This window comes from Lotus japonicus, chromosome 4 (assembly GCF_012489685.1).
Source record: "Lotus japonicus ecotype B-129 chromosome 4, LjGifu_v1.2".
Lineage (NCBI taxonomy): Eukaryota > Viridiplantae > Streptophyta > Magnoliopsida > Fabales > Fabaceae > Lotus > Lotus japonicus.
In genome coordinates, this window is record NC_080044.1 from 69,768,808 (window position 1) to 69,785,696 (window position 16,889).

The 16,889-nt window shown below is 38.2% G+C and overlaps 3 protein-coding genes across 4 annotated transcripts; all 3 read right to left on the minus strand.

Annotated features, from left to right (window-relative positions):
- Window positions 1-622: 622 nt before the first annotated feature.
- On the minus strand, window positions 623-7,456 carry LOC130713496 (kinesin-like protein KIN-7B). 2 transcript variants are annotated; one of them, XM_057563261.1, is made up of 15 exons: window positions 7,298-7,456; window positions 6,655-6,892; window positions 6,212-6,301; window positions 6,005-6,105; window positions 5,715-5,828; window positions 5,557-5,638; window positions 5,221-5,288; window positions 4,959-5,018; window positions 4,755-4,879; window positions 4,135-4,330; window positions 3,489-3,626; window positions 3,053-3,142; window positions 2,093-2,974; window positions 1,586-1,890; window positions 623-1,210 (listed from the first exon to the last, which is right to left on the minus strand). In XM_057563261.1, exons 2-15 carry the CDS (start codon window positions 6,881-6,883, stop codon window positions 886-888), a joined length of 2,805 nt encoding a protein of 934 aa, XP_057419244.1. In that variant the 5' UTR covers window positions 6,884-6,892; window positions 7,298-7,456; the 3' UTR covers window positions 623-885. The 2 variants fall into 2 exon arrangements, with proteins under 2 accessions (XP_057419244.1, XP_057419243.1); XM_057563260.1 differs by having other exon boundaries at window positions 6,655-6,965; window positions 7,298-7,454.
- Window positions 7,457-10,195: 2,739 nt separating this feature from the next.
- On the minus strand, window positions 10,196-14,161 carry LOC130713254 (uncharacterized). The gene has a single exon (XM_057563039.1). The coding sequence runs from the start codon at window positions 14,159-14,161 to the stop codon at window positions 10,196-10,198; it is 3,966 nt and encodes a 1,321-aa protein (XP_057419022.1).
- Window positions 14,162-15,320: 1,159 nt separating this feature from the next.
- LOC130713255 (uncharacterized) lies at window positions 15,321-16,165 on the minus strand. The gene is made up of 3 exons (XM_057563040.1): window positions 15,804-16,165; window positions 15,461-15,713; window positions 15,321-15,380 (listed from the first exon to the last, which is right to left on the minus strand). The coding sequence occupies exons 1-3, from the start codon at window positions 16,163-16,165 to the stop codon at window positions 15,321-15,323; spliced, it is 675 nt and encodes a 224-aa protein (XP_057419023.1).
- Window positions 16,166-16,889: the final 724 nt, after the last annotated feature.

The following is a 16,889-nucleotide window of genomic DNA, read 5'->3' on the forward strand; positions in this document are numbered from 1 at the left end:
TCTGCGTTTTTTCTAAAAAATAATATAATTTGACATTATTTCTAAAGTAAGTAAATGACATTATATTTATCATTAAAGTTTAATAAGTTAAAATCATAATCTAATTCACATTAAATTAAAATTGACTTAAGAATAATGATAATCTTATTTTAATTATGTATAGATATTCAAATATGTTGCCCTCTCTGTATACATATTTATACATCAGTCCTTCAAACATATTAACAGACTGAAAAAAATCATGTCAATGTTGCATGGTAAAAAAAAAGTTAACCGTTGAATATATATTATAATGTAATTATTTAAGAGAAACGATTATGTTTTTAACTATGCAATGCTTTTATCTTAGCTGTCCACATCATTTTGTTTTTTGTTTTTTTATCTTACAAGCATGTGTACAAGCACAATAGATAATCTCATAATCTGATTCGAGCACTAGCTTGCTTATGAAGTTAGCTTGTTCAGTGGGCTTTTTTCATAAATAAAACTTTAACTTGAGATCATACTTGATGAAAATAAAATGCGTACCACTTGGACCAACCACTAAAGCCACTAAAGATGACATTGTGTTTAAAAACTAAATTGAACACTTACTCAATATTGCATTATTTAAGAGAAATGATTATCTTTTAAACTATACACTGCTTTTATGTTAAATACCTGTATTTCTAAGGTAGTTTATGACAGAAATTCACAAAAGCTACAATAGAAGCAACCCTCAAGCCCTCAAAAAAAGCCTATCATTAATTGATAGAACTAAAATACTCTTTCTTTTTTGTGTTTACATTCTTCAACACTGGTATGCCCATAATCTCAATATATGTTTGATGGTTTTATCATCTATGACTATAAATGAAGTACAGCTACAGATGCAATAGTTTGTGTTCACAAATTTAAAAGATTTGATATGAAGTTCCAGCCCCCCCATGTTTTCTTATTGTAAGGGCTTGCAAAGTTTAATTCAAACATGTCCTTGCTATTTTCATCAGATACACAGAAATCAATCAGCTTCGCTACAATTTCTGCGCTCTCCTGTACATGCTGCAAGTTATAAGGATCGGTCCAAAATTTATTCACCAGTTGCAGCCTCCTCTGTTTTCCCACTGGAGGAACTTCCCATTTTGCATAAAGATATTCCCTCTCCTCTGCAGTCAATTTAGTGTTGACCCTCTTTGATAGATACTCCCTTTCTTGCTTCAGAGCTCTGATGCTGCATTTCATGACCAACCAACAGCAAAAGATTAATTGTATTCTTTTGTTTATAATAATGAAAGTTGTGTAGGACCTGCACTAATTTTTCTAATATAAACCTTTTGCAATGACACTAGTTATAAACCTATGGTGCATTTGGAGAAATAAATCAATTAAGCACTTCTGGTGCGCTTATTATAATAAACTATATTGAGAAATTTATCGAAATAAGCTCAAAATAGCTTATAGATAGGTATAAAATCTTTGTTAGTCTTTCATCTTTCTCCCATGCATCCTTTCTGTTTGTTGGTCATAATTATAAGCTCTTATTCATAACTAATTTGGACTTGTGAAAATAAGCTAAAAACAGCAGATGATTCAGAGACTGGCGTACCTTGCCGATACAGAGCCTGCAGGCTCATCACCTAGAAGTGCTGGACTAGCATTCCCAAGCTCTGCTAGGTGTTGCTCCAACCAAGTCAATCTTCTAATTTCAACTTCCATATATACCTGATCAGAAGGATCTCCCTTTAGCAAAAGATAAAACTGCGTCCGGTGCACGAGAGAAATGTGGCATAAATGCCATAACATGATAATTTGCTTTCTCTGCTCTTCAAATAGTATGTGCCACGGCAAGGGAGATGGATCAGTTGTGTTTGTTTCTTCATCTAAGGACTTGCTTGCTTCAAGCTCCAAAACCTAAACCCGTGCAAGGGAGAAAATTAACAAGATCAATTACATTATATTCTATTAAAATGAATGAATTGCAATTTTAAGTTACGCAAGCATTGTCCGAAACAGGTAAACCTGAAAGAAGTGTTAAACTTTGGCATTTTAACATATAATTTACATACAGGGGGATATTAAAGTGTGTACAGTAAGGAAATCTATGAAATGTTACCTGGCAAACCAGAAGCTGCTTCTGGTAATGCAGTTTTGCAACTAGCTCTTTCAATTCGGTAATATAAATTCTGAAGCTACGAAAGTTCTCCTCAGCAGCATTCTTGAACATTTTCTGAATCTTCTTCACACTCACTGATTTTGATTGCCGTACAGCAGGGCTTCCTTCCTGTGATAAAATAGAATTAGAAGTTCCATCATCCTTTCGTGGAGTATCACTGCCGGAGTAGGAACTGTTCTCAGGTACCCTATTCTCATTGTCATGCTCCGTTGTTTTGCGAGAAGAAGAGTGAGGGGAGCAAGGAGCGCGTATTATATGTTGCATGTTGGGACTGTTACTTAAGGCGAATGGAATAATTTTCTTCCTTCTCATCTGGGTCTTGCCCTCTGGAGTCTCCCCACTACTAAAAGCACAGAACAGCTTGTCTATAGATTTTAGAACATTCTCCAGCTTCCTTTCTAAAGATGCCATGGTGTTCCCTTGACATTTCAACTGAGTGATCTTTTCCATCAAGTCGGCCTTATCAGCAGTCACAAAGTCTTCTGCACGGGAGCTAGCAGCTACCAAGTCTTTTATTTCAGACAGTACTTTCGACATGGTTTCAGCTGTTTCTTGATTTCCAAGATTATGGGTTGCAAAATCCTTGTGCAGAACTTCAAATGCTCGATTTGCATTGTCACAAAGCTGCAGCTGCCGGTTCTCAAGCTTTCGGATTTCGCCGACCAGAATGGATGGATCGGGAGAAGCTAATAAATTCTTCAACATAGCCTGCCTGCCCACTGGCTTCCTTCTCTTAGCATGCTTATCACTACCTGATTCATTCACTTCAGGAAAAGAAAGACATCTGACAACTTGACCAGAGGGCCCATGATCATCGGATCCCTGCCAGAATAATTAATTCAATCAGAAGAATAAATTAGAGTAAAACTTAACTGATGTGTTAAGATCTTTCCTCCATACCTTCTGAACTTTATTTGCTCTTCTTTCAAGGTCAAGTTGATATTGTGCAAGGTCTCTCTGTCGCCTCAGGTCTTCCATAGTCCTTTCCATCTGCAAACTTCTATTTATCAATTCTATTCATATAAAAGAGACCAGACTTGTATAAAAAATTAAAAAAAAAAAGCCAGCTTAAAAAGTGGTAAATGAATAGTTAGCCTTTCACAGTTCATGCTCGTAAATCTCAGAATTTGATCCATTACAGAAAGGGAAAATGAGATGCATTGTTACAGTTAAGAATTCCAAGTTTAATGAAAATAACAAATATATGGCAATATAGAAATCATTGACCACAATCCTGAGGCAAGAGATAATAATGTAAGAACTATAATCAAGACTTTTAAATTTTCAATCCAGTAAGCTTTTACATGGAAGTTAAGGCCAAGAGAGCACTTTGTACCTGCTGAATTTTCAACTCCTTTTCAGCTAGCAATGACCTTAAACATGACTGTGATGAAGGTTCAGGGCTTCGTAACTCCCCTTCAAGTCGGGCAACTTCCTTTTGCAATTGTTTAACTAGTGTCTTATCTGAAACAACCTGCATAAAACCACCACCAGCCTATTAAACAGACGTTTCTTAAAGATGATAGTTTTCTTTTTGTGAAAAAAAGTGAAAAACACTTGATAATGGACCAGGTTTCTTGACATAAAGATTATAGAAAAAAACAGGTATGTCACGAATATTAGAGTCCAGGTGACTAAACCCACAATTTGAAGTGAATATGAAAGGCTCGCTTTCTACGAAATTTTGTGTTTATAACTTACTGCAGTAATTTCAGACAGCTCTAATAAACAAGTAAGCGTCACTAGTCACTTAGAGGATGCCTACTAACGAAGAAGAATCTGAACCCAGGGGAGCTAAGATAAGATTAAAATTTTCATTTAAATGCACTTGTCAATACAATAACAATGTCAGCTGCCAAACTTCTGCACGCTTCTATTAAGAAAATAACTGTATATAATAATTAGAGCTGATCGTCGAAATAATTTTCACATTAATTTATTCTCCAATCAAACACAAATCATATTTAGGCATTTACTCTTACCATATTCACTCGAGCAGTATTAATGACTTCCTTTGCACTGGTAGCAAATGTTAGTGTATTTTTTGTTTGATCCACATGGCTCAAGGAAGGACTTATGGTACATATAATTGCGGTTCGAGCATTCCCCCCAAGTGAAGACTGCAATATACGTGTCAGTTTTGAATCTCTATATGGTATGTGACCACACTTTCCACCACTGCAAAGCAAAAGAAAACTCTAAGAGAAGAATCAGACTCCTGTAGAGGCATTATTTTATCATAATTATCAATAGAAGTTTAAGATCACCCAACTTCAAAAGTAAACAATTTATAGTCCTTAAAGAAAGATATCACGAGACTCCATTCAGTAAACAGAACTCTAAATAGTTGTAAATTATGAAATTTGTTAACATATCATCAATTATATAAACTCTTTTTTCTTCTCCAACAAAAATTAAACCGGAAAAAAGGGCCTTTAGTATTTTTTCTATAGCTACTAGACTAGGTAATCACTAAGACCTTTTAATAATTTTGGCTGCTTAAAAGTATACTTGTATTTATGACTCTTCATTACAAGAAGATCAGTGAGAAACAGTAATCACATGCAGTTGGATATTTTTCAAAAGTCTACAATTGCAGGACCTTAGCTTCCTGATGACTGATGTTAGAGTCAATAAACTTCGGTTGATGTGGCTTCCCTCCTTCAATCTTGCTCCAGTTGTGTTTGTTTGAGAGATGCGCTCACTTCCAGCAAGATCCACCAAATTCTATGAAGTGAACAACATTCATCAATTTGATTGGTTTGATATTAAGACTTTCAGGTCAAACTATGAAGATAAAACATACCAAACTGGCTATGTACGACTTTACATGGCCTGAACTATCACGAAGGCTGCTCTCTACAGTCTGAAATGTTAATACAAAAATAAATGAGTACTGATTGATAGCAGTGCAGTACAGTAAAATTGTCTTGTCTCTAACCTCTGCCTAAATTAGCTAAAGACGAGAAATGGGATGGTTAAGGTTAACCAAGATGGAACATGAAATATGCATCCATTATTCTCTTAAAGAAGATAACGAATACTTATATTTCATTTTTTGAGCTTACCAGCCTGATTATTTGATGTGATCTTGAGCTTTTATCATTTAAAGTAGTTTCCCCCACTTGCCTTTGCGCTGCGCAGATACAATATTTTATATGAACAGTAGTACTATGCAGATAACCTAAACAGTGCTTTCATATTCAGCATAAAGTGGCCAAAGTGCTGTATTTTCTACAACTCTGTTGCATGGTTTACAAAGGGAAATCTAGTTCAAAGTTCAAACATCAGCAGTAGTGAAATATAAAAATATAATCTGAACAATGGAAGACGTCAAATACTCAAGAAAACTTTGAAGACTACATATGAGACGCTAGACAAACTAAGCCAGATTTCTAAATTACCTTCACAGATCCCGATTAAATGGCTTAGATGTTGAACGTCCTTAGCTACTTCTTCATTCAGTTTTTCCACAATGGTCCCTTTCTGTATCCAAGGAAATATATATCAACATGGAGTCTTTTCACAAGTTTTAATAGAAGCTTTTATCTGTGAACTATACCTCGGGGTCATCCAAAAGTCGAAGAGGACCAGTTTCACGATTTAGAAGGTCTATGACAGTCTCATTATAGATTTCCAGTGCAGAGATTCGCAAAATAAAATCCCTTTCTGGTGTCTGTGAGATCAAAATTATAAAAAAATCATAAAGCAGGCATTCAACATCCCTTTCTGGTACATAGGATTCAAATCATGAATAGCATTTCTACATTACTTTTGTCAACACAAACACAAAAGCCACCTTCACATTCTGGAAAGGCAGCTGAAGTAAAGTAAGGTCTCAATTGTACTTACATTCTTAATGAACTCATAGATGTCCTTAATAGCATTTTCAGTGATGCCTTTCATCGTGAATGTCTTTCCACTGCTAGTCTGCCCATATGCAAAAATTGTAGCTGCAAGAAAAATGAAATTGTTGAATCTATTAAAAAAAAGTGCCATAATTAGCAAAAGGGAGAGACAGAGTCGTTCTGCCATAAGATTTAGCTCAGAAGAAGTTACCATTAATTCCAGAAAGTGCTGATAAAGCAACATCTTTAGCCCCTTCTTCATAAACCTTTTGATTTCGGCTTGTAGGACCAAAAACTCTATCTGCAACATAATAGGTAAAAATAAAAAATACCATATAAGCAAACATATAATAAACTTAACAAATACCAGTCCCCTGTTTAAAAAAAATTCAACTCCACTACAAGAAACACAAAAACAGTAAATGCTAGAAGAGTCATCATGAGCCCATGGACTTGACAATCAGTTTGATTCAATAATTAATTGCCCTATTTATCATAATTTAAATTCATTAATTAATTTCCCTTTATGAAAATTTCAGTTCACAATCTTTTTTTTTTCAAAATCTCCTAATCAGAAGGAGCAAGGGTTTGAACTTTGAACAGAGATCTAATCATTGTTCAAATCAAGTCGATCGACTTTGATGCAATACATACCGAAGGTGTATGGTGTGGCAGGCTTGTCTGGATTCGGATTCTTGAACACAATGGCCTGCTCATCCAAGCACTCCCAAGCAATCTGATCGTACATTGCGTGTTCCTTCCTGTTGAGTGGCCTCATCCGAACAGTGACCAGAATTTTCTCTTCCCGAACTTTCGAACCACCGGGAGTACATGACAGATTCCTCTGTATCTTAGATGACGGTGTTGCCGGTGCTCCCATCATCGTAAATTTCTGCATGTCAATTACCAATCAGCAAGAAAGGAAGCATCAAATCAAGCAATCGCGGCTTCCAGCATTTCCTTACCTAAAAGAATTCGATCGAAACAAAGAGTAATAAGTAACACTAACAGCAACAAAAAACCCTAATCCAAGCTTGCTATAAGTGAAAATGCAAAATCGAATTTCTAAATAAGCTAAGAGCGATGAAGATTAAGCTAGAACCTAGCATGATCTGAAATTGTTGAATCGTGTACAACTAACTCAATCACGAACATAATTTTCATCAGAATGCTTAAGGAAACAGAAATGGAAAAAACCTAGAATCTCAGTACTTCATTTAATACTTTCCTAAATTTCTTTCTATTTTAATTCTTGATCTTTCCATTTTCGAACTCAAGAAGAAATGGAAAGAGTTACCTGCGAGTGAAGATGGAAGGCACGGTGGCGTGGCCGGTTGTTGAGGCTGCCGGAGGTGGAGAAACGCCGGTGGATTTGCCGGAGAAGCGCGGAACGATGTAGAGAGAGAGAGGGGGAGCGTGTGGGTATAGTAACGAGTAACGACTACTATGGTGAGCAACAAGAAACGGACGTTTTAAATTCTCCGGCCCCACGTACGCATCATCCAGATTTCTGGGCCGAGCATCGTGGGCTTCCGGGTTTTCATGGGCTTTGTGATAAAATGAATGAGAATTGATTTTTTTTATCACCTTTTTTATCCTAAAGTATAGATCTCTAGTCCACCTAAAATAAAATCTCGTTTGAAAATTTTAGCAGCTTGAATAATAAATATTAAACATTTTTAAAGGATAGTTAAAAATATTTAACAATTAATTATTATTTATTTTGGTCTTTCATTGGAATGTATATAAACGTTGTGAGAATATAGTTATCACTCCCAACAAATGACTTTTAAGGATTTGATTTGCTGATCACTAAATCAACATATTGTTGATATTATCTATTGATTCTAATTATTTATTACTTTTTAATATTATTTTTTATTGATTGTTGAACGTTACAATTCATTTAAAATCCTTTTGACGACGAGCTTTCTGACGGGCTTTACAATTTCAAATTTATAATTATTTATTTGAGGTAACGGTCACTAATAGTTATTGCAAAAATTATTAATTTTAAATGTTATTTTTATCATAAAATTATTATTATTCTTATAATTGACGAATTAGTCAAGGTAACTTTTGACTTGTGTGAGAGTCTTAAAGTGTTGGAATAATATCATTTAATGGAGAATTTTCACAAAATAATATCTCAAAGACTATATTCACGCGTGATGCGTCTCAACCTACATGGTTGACTTCAATTGAACCATTAAATTGTAAATAGATGTTTTCGCTAGTTCAATAAGCGATTCGATTTTTTTAAACATTGTTGTTGTGTACAATTACTATGATTTTCAGAATTTTCTATTTGTGATTTTGAACACTCATTAAAAGTAAACCGCATTGTCATGGTCTTTATTGAGAGATTCTTGTTAAATGTTAATGCATGTCTGGATAAAACAACCAAATTCTTGGTGTTATAGCCATAAGGAAGGATAATGGTGTAGTACCACCACAAAAAACGGTTGTCCATGGCCGTCGCAGTTTGATTCCAGGGTATGATTACTCAATTTCAGTTTGAATGAGTCACAATTTTTATCGGGTGAATTCATTTAGGTTAAGATTTAGAAAAAATTGCAAGAAATTGCAGATAAGAGGATGAGATCAAGTCAAATTTAAAAAAAAAAAAAACCTTAACAAACAATTAAAGACGAAAATAATTAGAACTAAGTGAAAGATAACATAAAACTCATCTCAACTCCTCCTACATATACTGTCATGCCTGTTGTTGCAGTACAATAATAAATTTCAGAGCCGGTCCAATGAAATTCATCATATATTTTCAAGACTAGTTTAATTATTTATTGAGTAAAATACACTCACCCCCTCAAGATTTGTAAGAATGACACTCCACCCCATTCTTTTTAAAAATCTACACTCCACCCCATTTTTTATAAAGGCAAATTTTAGTGACGAAAACAAATTCCTCACTACTAAAAACTAATTACTAATTAGTAAAAATTTAAATAAATTTAATGCATATACACTATCATACATTAATTTATGAAAATAATTTTACTGAATTAAATTTAAAAAAACCATCCACTCTGTCTGTTAAGTCCACGTCTCATCTATCTCCAAATCATATTTCTCACCACAAACGGCCACCACCAAGCCTTTACTCCCTTTAACACGGCTCCACTGTCCCACAATGTGAAACCCCATGGCACCTCCATGCCTCAAAGTTTTGTTGCGACCTGAACCCCAGAACGTGAATCGCACATCCCTAAAGCCACTTGTTCAACTACTTCTTGTGAATTTCACCCCTTTAAGTTGTGAGCGAACGCTCTGTTGGTCTTAGATATTGTTGGATTTTGTTAAAAACGATGCTCCACCGCCTCGTTGGGCTCTAATAACCTCAGATCCACTTCATATTTTCATAATTTTGTTTCTCTATTTTCTTCACCCATTTGTGTTGCTTTTTTGGCCTACAACCCAATTTTGAAAATTGGAGGTATAAAGAGATTATTTTGATTAAAATTGAATTATTACCAAATATGAAAACACAAGCATGTTTCACTATGTTCGAGATATAGTTTGTAAATCGGGCAGGTGTGCTATTGCATAATTTGCATTATGAATTTACGGAGGAAAAACGCGATTGAGAGAATGAGGAGGATTGTGATGTTTTCATTTTTAAATTTATTGGATTATATTGATTTTTTTTTTGAAATTATTGATTAACAATTTAAATAATAACTAATTATTAATGAAAAATATTTTTCGTCACTAAATTTGCCTCTATATAAAATGGGGTGGGATGTAGATTTTAGATAAGAATGGGGTGGATTGTAATTCTAACAAACCTTAAGGGGGGTGAGTGTACTTTACTCTTATTTATTTATTTTTATATGAAAATGGAAAACAGAGTATAATAATGGCATAAAAACCTATATGTTTAGAACTTGAAATAATTATCTGTTACTATCTAATTGGTGTGGACTGCATCCGAATTTATTTAATTAGCTTTGCATGTCATTTTCAAGCTTCGTTTTTAGATGTTATATGCAGAACTATCCTTCTTGAAAGTCTTTGTGAGTGATAGCAACTGTTTATGGGAAAATTTTAGGCATAAATTGTTTTTTTGTGACGTACATGACATGGAAAATTTGGTCGCGTCGTCACTTATCACGCCTATTCACTTTTTTTTTTTTTTTTTGATAAACAAAGCTTACAAAAAAAACAAAAACAAAGACTAAATTCTCATGAACTCTGTTCCCACTTGATCCGCCCTCAACATAGGCACAAGACTCTGCAGGGGAGAAGCCCAAACCAAAAACGCCGACTGCGCAGATGCACCATACTTAGCTAAGAAATCCGCCACCGAATTTCCCTCGCGAAGAATATGCTGACACCGAACCTGCCACGACCGCTGAAGTAACGTCTTAATCCGCCCAATAATCGCAGCATAGCGGTGAAAGACAGGATGCAGATCCATAATCAAACCCAAAGCGAGCAGAGAATCTGAAAACAAATCCACCTGCCTATACCCATGGTCCCAGCAGACTTCCAACCCACGAAGAATGGACACTAATTCCGCAAGCAAACTATCTGCCTCACCAATAGAACCCGCATAACCCAAGAGCCAGTTCCCATGCTCAGATCGCACGACACCACCAATCCCCGCAGCACCCGGATTCCCCAGCGAACTGCCATCGGTGTTGAGAGCAACAAAATTCTCCCTAGGGGGCTGCCAGCGAACCCAGCGAACCGTCGGCGAAGTAGCTCCACGGTGATACGTATCAGCAATGAGTAACCACAGTTCCCGTGCCTCACGAACAACTTTGTGGACCACTAGGTGCTGGGACGCGAAAACGAAACGACAGCGCTCCTTCCAAATCACCCAAGCCGTAGCCAGCACGATATGCAACCCAAAACCATCAAAAATACGCAGCACCTCCCCAAAATTCTGGACTGCATAAAATGCTTGAGGGAGAATGAAACCGGTGCCACGCCAAACGCGTCTTGCATCCGCACAGTCACGAAGACAGTGCAAAATCGATTCGTCCCCAACTCCACACCTAGGGCACAAAGCGGGCGTAGCCAAGGAACGGCGTAACAGAAGGCAGCGGGTGGGCAATGCATCATGTAAGACCAGCCAGAGGAAGACACGAATATTTTCTGGAGCATTCACCTTCCAAACCACATTCCATAAACCACCAACGGGACCTGAATCAACGTCAACCTCCTCCTGATGCAGCAGCCACTGGAACCCATCTTTAACTGTGTAATTCCCATTCATATTATGAGCCCATATCAAGCAATCCCGAGTCCCGGAATCAAAGAAAACATGCTTGAAAGTGAACAAGAACTGATTAACCTCAGGTGGCAACTCGGTGTACAACAAGGAGGAGTTGAAAGATCCTTCAGAAAAGACATCCCTCACAGTCAAGTCTATGTCATGAATGTCAACCACTGGAACTATGTCACACAATAAACCAAAGGGTGTCCAGCAGGAATACCAGAAAGAAGAGCTGCCATCACCGAAACGAACCTGAAACCCTCCCTTAAGCATGTCACGTGCCTTAATAATGGAACGCCAAAAATAAGAACCGGCGCTAGCAGCGCAAGACAGAACCTCCCCCCCTGCCACATGCTGGCCGCGTACCACCCTCACCCAAAATTTCTCATCCTGTTGAACCAAACCCCAAAGTTGTTTACCCAACATGGCCACATTATTCAATCTCGCACTCCTCAACCCTAAGCCACCATATTTCTTTGGCCGAGCCACCTTATCCCAGGCTACCAAGGGGATACCCTTCGAGTGAGCATTTCCCCAAATAAACCTTCGAACCACCATATCCAACTGATCACACACCGATTGAGGAAGCCAATTCAATTGCATGACATACACCGGGATGGCGGACAAGACAGATTTGGCAAGGGTAACTCTCGCTGGTTTGTTCAACAAGCTAGCCTTCCAAGTTGCTAAGCGGGCAGATACACGGTCAACAATAAAACTGAAATCCTCCTTCCGAACCCGACCAATATGGATGGGGAAGCCAAGGTACTTTCCAATATTATTCGTGAAAGGGATGGAAGTGATGGCAGCAATCCGATCTTTAACAGCTCCATCCACACACCAAGAAGCCATGGCTTTGGACTTTGAAAGGTTAATCTTAAGTCCAGAAGCACCACAGAAGTCCTCTAAAACCCGATAAATATTCCGCACCTGAGCCACTTCTGCCTTAGCAAACAACAACACATCATCAGCAAAGAAGAGATGAGATATACCTGGGCCTCCTTGACTAATCTGAACCGGCTTCCACTGGCCCTGGCGCACCTCATGATTAATCATATGAGCAAGCCGCTCCATACAAAGCACAAATAGATACGATGAAAGAGGATCACCCTGACGAAGGCCCCTAGTAGCACTGAACGCCGGTAAACGATTCCCATTCCAGAGAAGCGAAATAGAAGAGGATGTGACACAATACATAATCAAAGCAACAATGGACGACGGGAAGCCAAACTCCACCAGGGTTTTTTCCAAGAACTGCCAGCTTACTTGATCATATGCTTTCTCCAAGTCCAACTTGAAGATAACATTCCTGCTCCTTCGCTTCTTATTCATCATGAAGTAAGCTACCTCCTGCAAAATAATAGCATTATCAGAAGTTCCCCGCCCCGCAATGAAGCTACTTTGAAGAGGCCCCACAATTTCCTGCAAGCATGGCCTAAGGCGAAGAACCAAGACCTTAGTGATCAGCTTATACATCACATTACACAAGCTAATCGGCCGCAACTCACGAAAAGATGCAGGCACATCCACCTTCGGAATTAGCGCAACAAGCATATCCGAGAGAGCTCTATCAAACGTGCCAGTAATGAAAGCATCCCTGACAACTGCATAGACACTCCCTCCAACAATATGCCAGCAAGATTTAAAGAAAATTGCCTGGAAACCATCAGGGCCAGGGGCCTTGAAAGACCCCATGGTAGAAACCGCCCTCCACACCTCCTGAGGTGACACCTCCGCTGAAAGCTGGGACACATGCTCATGGGACAAACTGGGGCAGAAGTATTTCCCTTCCTGTAGTGGCCTAGACGCCAAAGGAGAGCAAAACAATCCTTTAAAAAACCGCAACGCCTCAACTTGCAAGGTTTGCTCATCCGTGCACACCTCACCAGACGGTAGAGTAAGAGAAATGATCTTATTCCGTCTTCGGTGAACGATAGTTTTAGTGTGGAAATACCGTGTATTACGCCCCCCCAACAGCGCTTCTTGCTCCCTAGATTTCTGAAACCACAACAGCTCTTCCTGGGCAAGGGTATGATGAAGCTCAATCTGAAGCTTATCATGTAACAGAGAAAGGGCAGCAGAGTCCACCGTATCAAGTCTCAATTGAATTCCCCGAATTCGTGCATGCAAGGTACGCTTCCGTCTCCTAATGTCGCCAAACACGTCCTTATTAAACACCATAGAACGCTCCTGGACCAAATGCAAGTTCCCGGGGAGTGTCTCTTGCGGGGACCAGGCTGAAGCCACCACCTGCTCGTAGTCCGCATGGGAAAGCCATGCTGCCTCAAAGCGAAACGGCCTCGAACCACGGAATGGCGGGGAACCACCACACCTAACAAGAACCGGGGAGTGATCTGAATGAACCCGAGTAAGGTTCTCAGCTAAAGCATCCGGGAATCTGAAGTTCCAATCTGAGTCTCCTAGGCACCAATCCAGCTTCTTATGCATAACGGGCACACCACCACGACGTCGCACCCAGGAAAAACGAAGCCCAATAGTGTGAAGGGGAATGAGACCACAATCCTGGAGCATAGCAGCAAAAAGGTTCGCCCTTGCATGAGAGAAAACCCCTCCCCGCTGATCAGAACTGAGCAGAGAATCATTAAAATCTCCTATTATCATCCACGGATAATTAATCCGCTGGCGAAGTGTTGCCAGATACCTCCAACACGCAACCCGAGATGCAGGGATAGGGCTAGCATAAACACCCGTACAAATCCACGGGCTTTGAGACACCCGCACCTCCACAGTAATAGCCTGCTCAAACACATCTACCACATGAATACAAGGTAAAATGTGTGAAAGGGCAAGACACCATAATCCACCTGAGTGTCCATGAGCTTCCACAATATTCACTGGTAAAAAACCCAAATTCTCCCAAAACTTTTTAACTCTATCAAACTGAACATGAGTCTCCATTATGAAAAGTAATGAAGGTCTGAACTGCTGCAAGAGCTCACGCCTATTCACTTTGATAGCACATGTGATTAATTAATTTGCGTTGCTCTAGTACCAATTAACATGAGAGTTTAAAATACCTCAACTTATTATTTAGTAAATGACTAATAAATTATAAAATTTATTATAAAAGAAATCATGATAAATTGGGTAAAATGTATGAAATACATCCCCTTTTCGATGAATACTAGAGATTAATTTTCTTTTGTCATCTTTTTTTATGCGTACGTGGCATTAAGGTTGAATTTTTTATACCATAATGTCTTTATTCTTTAGGTTTGATAATGAGAATTTTATGTCATCAACTTGAAATGGTTTGCATTTAGAGTACTAAAATAGGAAGGTGATTATTCCCACTAAACATGAATTTCATTATTTTACATTTAAATTTTCAACACTCCTGACCCCCTAACGTACTATGACGTATACTCTCATTATCAGTTTGTGAATTTTTTTTATAGGCAATTAAGAATATATTGAAATGAAGCACAAGGGGTACTTCAACCCAATACAAGAGGATAGAAAAAGAAAGGTACAGTGACTTTCAAAGACAAAGAATATAAAAACCCACCCCCACCTCTCCATGGAAGAAAGATCTTAGGAGGAGACCTCATTAAAACCTTACTAGGAGAAAACTCCTTAGGGAAAACCTAGTAAGGAAAAAGAGTACCTCCCACTAAGATCAAAACGAAACTTCCAATGGAGACTAAAATACATAGATAAAGGGAAAAACATCATAAGTCATTGTCCCAAGAACCAGCACAGGTCAGCATGCCTAAAATCACTCCACACTTATATGTTCATGTTGCTCCTAGAAATAATCATCATGATATCCAAAGTATAGCCATAATCACACCAAACAAGCCTCAACCTCTGAGAAGACACCAGAAACATAGCACAACCACCACCAGATAATAATCCATGACCTGATTAGAGAGAGTCCACCTAAATTCCATGACAAGATGCCCCAAAAATTGATAGAAACACAGACAAGTATCCAACAAAAAAATCCAGCGAACAACCAGCATAGAAACCAGGATATGAAGATCCTAAATTAAAGCACCATCAGGAAAGTAATGCATTCCAACACCTGCACAACACAAACAGCTCCCAACCACAATTACCATGGCCCCAGAAGTATGTGCCAAGAAACAAATAAGTTAGCAGCTGCCAACTTTCCCTGCATAATACAAATGAACAGCAAGCAAGCAATTAAATTTGAGTGATACATGAGATGGGGTCTGATTTCCACTCAAATACAGAACATCTAAATTCCTTCTCCAATGCAGAAAACCAGCTCCAAGACCGCCACTGGATCATTTCAAAAATCTGTTCTGAATCTGCAGCCTCATTGTTGAATACTACATTGTTATGAGCTACCCACATTGACCACACCACCGCTGCCCAAATCGAATTCCAACATCTTTTCTGTTTTTTCTTCCAGCGATTCTGAGAGTGTTGAAGGAAATGAGTTCTACAATCCTCAGGTAACACCAGATCATATGCCAGCCATCTGTAACATTTACACCAAAGATTATATGAAAATGGACAAGAGAAAAATAAGTGACTCATAGATTCCACTGGTCAGCTGCAAAAGGAACACTTCAAACCATCCTCGTCAATTGCCACTCCCCTCTTAGCAAGATTAATTTTGGTCTGCAATCTATCCCATGACACTTTCCACATGAAAGACTTGATGTTAGCAGGTACAATCAGCCTCCAAATTTGCTTAAAGATAGATTCAGGTTCAGAATTCCAGAAGCCTTTAATATGAGCATATGCAGAACTTACCCGGTATCCCTCCTCATAGTTATTAAGCCAAAGTAACTTATCATCAATCCCTTGACGGAGTGTAACTTGATTAAGTCTCGTCATAAGATTCAGCAACATTCTGCCTTCCCTTTCTCTAAGCGGACGACGCCACAGCAGATTCCATGACCACGAATTTCCATCCCAACTACCCATCTCCCCAATACTAGCATAGCACTGTACGTGCTGATAAGTGGAAGAGTCTATTAAACTGAAACCTCAAAGTCTCATCGCCCAACCATTTTTCAGACCAGAAATTAATCCTTCTCCCATCGCCGATCCTTCTACTCACGGCCTCATCAAACCAGCTTCCTCCTGACGTATCAAAACAGGATTTCCAGATGTCTTGCCACCAACTTGAAGCTCTGCTACTTTGAGAGTAGTTTAATTGCCCAGAAAAGTCAACATATTAATGTGAAATCAAAATGTCCATGGCATGGGTTAGACTTAGACACAAAACCTAACACAATTATCATCTTCGATTTAATTTTTATGAGTCAAGGAAGTCTAATAACAAATCATCTATGAATTTGTTTAGATACGGACTTATCGGAGTTAGAGTAGCGGAAATAAATAAGCTCCAATATGCAGGGGTGAAGTAGGATCTTAATTAACCACGGATGTCCGAGATTCAATAAATTATGTGTATGTTTGAATATATGATAGAAAATAACAATAATAAAAAAAGTCATAGTTGATGAAGTAAAATTAAAAAAAATCTTTTATCTACCGTAATTTCAGCTCACCGTACCGCATGTCCAAACATGCACTATGACTTATAAGAAAAAAGAATTTTTTTTTTTACAAAAAATGCATGTTTACCAAACAAACCCACCAAGCAAACTGTTTGTTGGGTAAATCTTTGAAAAAAATGAAGTTT

Excerpts from the sequence above, each read along its gene's own strand:
- LOC130713496 (XM_057563260.1), bottom strand. The coding sequence starts at position 6,898 with ATGCAGAAATTTACGATGATGGGAGCACCGGCAACACCGTCATCTAAG. Across the intron at positions 6,106-6,211 it reads AGCACTTTCTGGAATTAATG|CTACAATTTTTGCATATGGG; the intron begins GTAACTTCTTCT and ends TTTTTCTTGCAG. Across the intron at positions 2,975-3,052 it reads GAGCAAATAAAGTTCAGAAG|GGATCCGATGATCATGGGCC; the intron begins GTATGGAGGAAA and ends TTATTCTGGCAG.
- LOC130713254 (XM_057563039.1), bottom strand. The coding sequence starts at position 14,161 with ATGGAGACTCATGTTCAGTTTGATAGAGTTAAAAAGTTTTGGGAGAAT.
- LOC130713255 (XM_057563040.1), bottom strand. The coding sequence starts at position 16,165 with ATGGGTAGTTGGGATGGAAATTCGTGGTCATGGAATCTGCTGTGGCGT. Across the intron at positions 15,714-15,803 it reads ATTGACGAGGATGGTTTGAA|ATGGCTGGCATATGATCTGG; the intron begins GTGTTCCTTTTG and ends TAAATGTTACAG. Across the intron at positions 15,381-15,460 it reads AGAAGGAATTTAGATGTTCT|GGAAAGTTGGCAGCTGCTAA; the intron begins GTATTTGAGTGG and ends TGTATTATGCAG.